Source organism: Carassius auratus, chromosome 37, assembly GCF_003368295.1.
Source record: "Carassius auratus strain Wakin chromosome 37, ASM336829v1, whole genome shotgun sequence".
Taxonomy (NCBI): domain Eukaryota; kingdom Metazoa; phylum Chordata; class Actinopteri; order Cypriniformes; family Cyprinidae; genus Carassius; species Carassius auratus.
The window spans coordinates 17,949,327-17,955,572 of NC_039279.1; the positions used below are offsets into that span (position 1 = coordinate 17,949,327).

General features: G+C 34.3%; 1 protein-coding gene across 2 annotated transcripts; it reads right to left on the reverse strand.

Moving 5' to 3' along the window:
• Nucleotides 1–1,588: 1,588 nt before the first annotated feature.
• On the reverse strand, nt 1,589–4,027 carry lrrc18b (leucine rich repeat containing 18b). 2 transcript variants are annotated; one of them, XM_026223245.1, is made up of 3 exons: nt 3,770–4,027; nt 3,512–3,576; nt 1,589–2,506 (listed from the first exon to the last, which is right to left on the reverse strand). In XM_026223245.1, the coding sequence occupies exon 3, from the start codon at nt 2,499–2,501 to the stop codon at nt 1,734–1,736; it is 768 nt and encodes a 255-aa protein (XP_026079030.1). In that variant the 5' UTR covers nt 2,502–2,506; nt 3,512–3,576; nt 3,770–4,027; the 3' UTR covers nt 1,589–1,733. The 2 variants fall into 2 exon arrangements, with proteins under 2 accessions (XP_026079030.1, XP_026079029.1); XM_026223244.1 differs by lacking the exon at nt 3,512–3,576 and having other exon boundaries at nt 3,770–4,026.
• Nucleotides 4,028–6,246: the final 2,219 nt, after the last annotated feature.

The window sequence follows — 6,246 nt, forward strand, 5'->3', positions numbered from 1 at the left end:
TAGAACTGAGCCGAGCGTTAATTAGAAAACTGTTCCTCAAGAGAAATGAGAAAATCAATACGGACAAGATTACATTCACAAGCACTTTTTCGTCTTTGCAACAAAAGTAGATGATTGTGAAAGTCATTAATCTATTTAGTAAAGCACTGATATATATGTATTTGTAAAATAAATTTAAATATCAGATTTTAGCTTCAAATAATTTACATTTATACTTATGCATGTAGTCTAAAACTTTATTAAATGTACGTAGCAACATCATAACCCACTTAAAATGACAGGTTTAATGCTTTCAAGTTCCAGAAGTGGTTGTAATGTCACTGTAAATCCTTTAGGGGGCAGCAGTGAGAACTGAGGCAGTTTAGCGCTTTGCTGCTCCCTAGTGTTGCACAGATGCTATTGCAAGAATTTTTTAATGTTTTTTTTTTAATGATTTTTTTTTAACTTTTTTAGCAAGTAAAAGCTCTTTTGTATAATTGTAAAACATCCACCTTCAGGTTTTTACTGTGAAATCTTTAATGATTTTCACGAAGTAACCAACACTAAAACTTAATAACATCTACAGCAAATTTAATATTTTTGCTAATTTGGGCCTCTGAATTAAACTGAGGACATAAAAAGCATAATGTATCACATATGATAAAAAAAAAATAATAATAATAATAAAAATAACAACAGATAACCATACTAGTGGACTATTGCACAAGCTATAGACAGTGTTTTATAAGCGCCAGTGAGATGTATGGAGTTGCTCTTCTGCCATTTGTCTTACATTTCACATCCGTTGTCTGAGCCTTCACTGAATTAATATTCTTAATTTATGATGTGAAAGTCAATGACACACCAAACAAGATTCCTGCTCTCTCTTTTTCTACAGATACATTGGGGATCCCTTTATGAACATGCACCAATTGCTTCCAAATGAAGAAAAGTTTACGTGATTTAATATTGTTTATTGTGATTTCATGAAACTAAACAGTAATGCACAGTGTTTAATACAAATTCAAATGCATGTTTAATCATGATTAGGATCGAAATGACAAGATGTTTTCAACAGCGGTCAACACCTTCAATGCGATCAAGAGTAAAACCAATAATGAATGTTCCACTCAAAATCAAAATCACTTTTGTTAGTGTTATGAATTAGACCCCCTCTTTATCTATACACTCTTAAAAAAATAAGGCTCCCAAAAGGGGTTTTTGATTTTTGGTTCCCCAAACAACTTTTCAGTGATCAGTTCTTAAAGGGATAGTTCACCCAAAAATGAAGATTCTGTCATTAATGACTCGTTCATCTTCAGAACACAAATTAAAGTATCTTTGATGAAATCCGAGAGCTCTCTGACCCTCCACGTACAAGGCCCAGAAAAGTTATAAAAATACGACTTAATTAAAAAAATAAAGAATTATTTAACACGTTGTTATTTTTGCTTTCTTTGTGCACAAAGATTTATCATCGCTCATAGCTTCATAAAATTAAGGTTGACCGCTGATATCTTAATATGTGTTCTGAAGATGACCAAACGAAATGAGTGTGAGTAATTAATGACAGAATTTTCATTTTTGGGTGAACTATCCCTTTAAAAGATTTTTTTTTTTTTTTGCACTATGAGCAGAACAGAAAGTTCAGATGCCAATCCTTCATTTATAAGAGTGCACATGCCGACAAGATGGATTTGGACTATATTTGGGATTGGCGGGATTTATTCGGCACGTTAGACTAGTCTACAGGTTCACCTCCATATAGCCTGGTTCTCCTGCGCTACAGAGTTTGGCGTTATGAGCCCAGCAAAGATGGACTTCTTGAGCGTAGACGCAGCACTCATTCGACTGTCTAGCTTCTCTCTTTCCTCCTTGCATCTCTTGAGGCAGTCAGTGCACAGACAGTCCTCCCGAACTAGATACAGACACCCCACTCTCTGGATGCGGTCCACCTCTGGAGACTGGGCTGGAGGGATGGGGTTGGCTTTGACGTTCAGCCTTTGCAGCTTTGGGAGGTTTTGGATGCACTTGGGCAGATGTGTGAGGAGGTTGTTGAAGAGCCCCAGCTCCTGCAGCTCTTTGAGAGCAGCCACAGGTGGAGGAAGAGTGTCGATGCGGTTCATTCCCAGGTTCAGGACCCGGAGGTTCCTCAGGAGCCCCAGCTCATGCGGCAGGCCAGCGCTGGTCAGATGGTTGTTGCACAGGTTGAGGCTGTAGAGGTTATGCAGACGGCCGATTGCCGCAGGAACCTGCTCCAGATGGTTGCTGTGCAGGTCCAGCGAGCGGAGGTTCACGAACTTGTCGATGGTGTCTGGGATCTTCTTGAGGAGGTTACGGCTGAGGTCCAGCTCCTCTACGTCGCAGAGCTTCAGGATGCACTTTGGGAATGTGGCGATGGCCATGTTACTGAGGTCGAGGCGACGCTTCCCATCTACGGTCACCTTCAGAGCGTTCTTGGCCATCTTGAGTGTGATTTTTCTACCGGATGGTTCATTAGATTTCTTCTTCCCCTTCACCATTGTGTCTATACACAAAGCAACATTGTTTATGTTTTTACCCTATTTATGAACAATACAATGCATCTCGACTTGGTCAAATTCTAAGGCAACAATGCATATGTCATTAGTGAAGAAATCAATCCAATAATGCACTGGCAGAGTCGTGAAATGGAAGATTTAATATAATAATCAGTAAAAATGTTCTAATTAAAATTTGACCACAATACTGTGTGTTAAAGGCACACCTGAAAAATCAATTAAATTTTTATTGAACATTGATAAAGCGACATATTTTGTGTGAAAAGTAAGCATAAAAACATTGTTTTTTTTTTTCAAATCGTATAAAAAATTAATAAAAATGTGTAATGTAAAAAGCTCACAGCATAGGGCAAAATTCCTTCAGTATTGGTACAAATATTAAATAGTAAAAAAAAAAAAAAAATAATAATAATAATTTTAAGACCATAATTATTTAATATGGCTTTACAGTAGTAACAATATGTTACAACGATAATATTTTATTATGGCCATTCCCTTATATGTTTAAAATAATATATATATTATTTTCATATATTAAAATATAGTGATTATCTCTAAAGTAGACAACCAAGTTTTAATAAATGATATTGACCATTTGAATCTAGTTATGCCAAAAAAAAAAAAAAAAAAAAAAAAAATAAAAACATTGGAAAATTCTGTCAAATGTTTATTTTTGACACCAATTATTGTGCCTTTACCTAAATACGATTCTTTTACATATTCTTCAGTTATTGGAAAAAACTATTGATTTAATTACCTTGAACGGAGCTGAAAATCTTTAACAAGACATTAATCTAAAAAAAGAACTACAAAACTAAATTAATTTAATAAAAAATACAACTGTTCATTGTAAGTTCATTTTAGCAAGAAAAAACTTGATTTTAAAACTGTATTATTAAATGTATGTACAAATGAATACATGCTTTGGAAGCATTTTGAATTGTACGATCATGTTAACTATTACCTATTGTAGTTAAATAATAAAAGCTTACTTTAAAGTATTATATTTGCAAATGCCAACAGCACAGTATTGTAACCTGAAGGTTGACTGTGCTTCCTAGAAATGAAGAACAAAACAAACACATTAAATACAAAACATGCTGCAGATCTGAAGCTTTTATAATTAGCAGTTTACAGTTTAAAATGAACAGCGCAACACACTAGTAAGTGCCTAAAAGCAGATATATGTGAAAATTGCGAGCATGAAGCAATGTGACGCTGTATTTAGTGAAGAGATGATGCTTTCTTACCTGCTGTGATTAGATCTGTATGTTTCAGAGCGGGTTTAGAGCTGAAGACAGTCCCCGAGAACTGGTTCTGTGTTCATATCATCCCAGGATCTGTCCGTGTGAATAATGTAGAAGCTTCTCAGAAAGCCTGTAAGTAAAAACCAGTGTGGTGAACTGCCTCCGAGTAGAGAGCACTGCTTGCTGCTGTGTGTGTTCAGGATGAAAGCGTGGCCCCGTGAGGACGGGTTTGTTTGGCTCTGTCTCCAGGCAACCGTTCGTTCTGCCTGCTGCTTTTATGGCTTTGTTATTGGCTCTCTGAGTGAGCAGCACAATTTACAGTGACTTGTTTTTTAATAGATGACACATTTGATATATTTATGCACAAATGTTTGCATGCATGTTACTGCAACACTATTTTGCAGCATTAATGTGGTTAACCTTTATCTTTTGTGATCAGCACCTGGCAGAGAGCTATGAGATGGATATAGTTTGGCTGAATGTGAACTATTCATGAAAGCAAGTTGGACTCAACTTTACACAATTATAAATAATAAGAGACTATTATTTTATTTTATTTTATTTTGTGTATTTATATATTTGATCATGTTGTTTTACTTTTAGTTTTGCCTTATTAAAAAAAAAAAAAAAAATATATATATATATATATATATATATATATATATATATATATATATATATATATATAGCTGTTCATTTATTATATTGTTTTGTTTAATTTTGTATTTTTTAGTTAATTTGTTTTTGTTTTACTTTTTTATATTACTTAGATTTTTTTATTATTATTATTATTTTAATTTTATTTTTGTCAATTTGAAAGCTTAACCCTTTCTATACTGATAATCAATGCCATTAAACTGTCTGTTTATTTTCACAGCATGACCTACATCTTACAGTAGGTGGAGAAAATAGTTTTTCTGTCAGATCAGTAGCAGGTCATACAAGGAATACGATATATATCTGACAGTAGTGAATCTCAACTAGATTTATTTTTGACCTGTTAAATTTAACATTTCACTTACAGTCACGCAATTTGCCATTGCATTTTAAGACCAGTAGAGGGCAGTGAACTGATTTGATGTTTAGTTACATGAAACATGATGCAGAAGTATTTTGAAAGCATGCTGCAAAAACCATGCAACATGCAGAACACTACTGCAAAAATAAATGCGGTTTCTTGTAGATCAATAAATAAATGTGAGCAATCAGGACATGCTTTTAAAGTCTTGTTCTGAAATGCAACTTTGCTTATTTTTCTTTAGTTCAATCTCAGACGAGTCATGAGTAAAGTTGGCTCATGCAGACATCTAGGAGAGTTATGTTTGAACCAGACAAAACACATGCAGGTGACGTGAGGTGAAGTGCCATTCATTCACAGTGAATACATGCACATGGGTTGTTATCTAGGTCATTTGGGTAAGGTGACGGCTGGACTGGATCGTTACGTATATCCCCTCATTTTGCTAAGCAGTACGTGTGTCATTCTGCTGAGTGGGATGTTCTTTTGTATCTTCATCCTAGTTAGGGTTTAAAATAATGGCTATGTTTGTCTGATGGAGATGTTGCTCCAAGAACAACAAAAAATGATGATCCAGCAACAAGAAATACTTGCCAGGGAAAGAGCTTCGTTAAGTGATATTTTGGCTAAAGTTGAATCTTCTTACAGATTTTAAGAGTGTTGTACAAGGATTGTTTTGGTGCGTCACTATATTAGTTTTAGTGCTTCTGTAGAATTTTCCCCTCATTATTGCATGTTTTTTTTATTATTATTTTGATTTGTTGCACTGAACATCCAGTAAAAATTCTATGAAATTTGTGTTAAATTTGTGCATGAAAAAAAAAATAAAAAAATAAAAAAATAATATATTTATATATATATATATATATATATATATATATATATATATATATATATATATATATATTAAAAAAATTGGATTTGTGTTACATTTGTGTATTACAAAAAAAAAAAAAAAAAAAAAAAAAACTAAATTGAAATTTTGTTTAATTTGTGCATTACACCGAAATAAAAATGATTCACGCACTCAGAAATTAAGTAATTTTCACAATATTATTTGGTGTTATTTTACTATATTTATTTTAGAATACCAAATTGTGCACTATAACACTGTTTTTGTGCTCTGTGTTGTTTCGGATGCTTTAGTGCATCTGTGACTAAATTAAACATTAATGCTCATCAGCAAATTGCTTGTGAGGGAAAGGTGATCTAAGGGCTGCTTGGATGTTTCAGAGTTTCCTCGCGCACGGCTGCTTCACACTTACACAGACACGCACGGATCTGCTTTCTGCTTCTGAGAAACCAAACATTCTGTCGCTTCTCCTGTTAGGGGCGCTCGGATGGGACACGGGAGGTTTGTGATGACTGGGAAATGAAGCGCGCTGGCAACAACTGATGAAGGCACAGAATAGAGAAAAGTTTCATGTTGGCACTTGCCTGGGAGTTGTTACGTCTTTGCAAA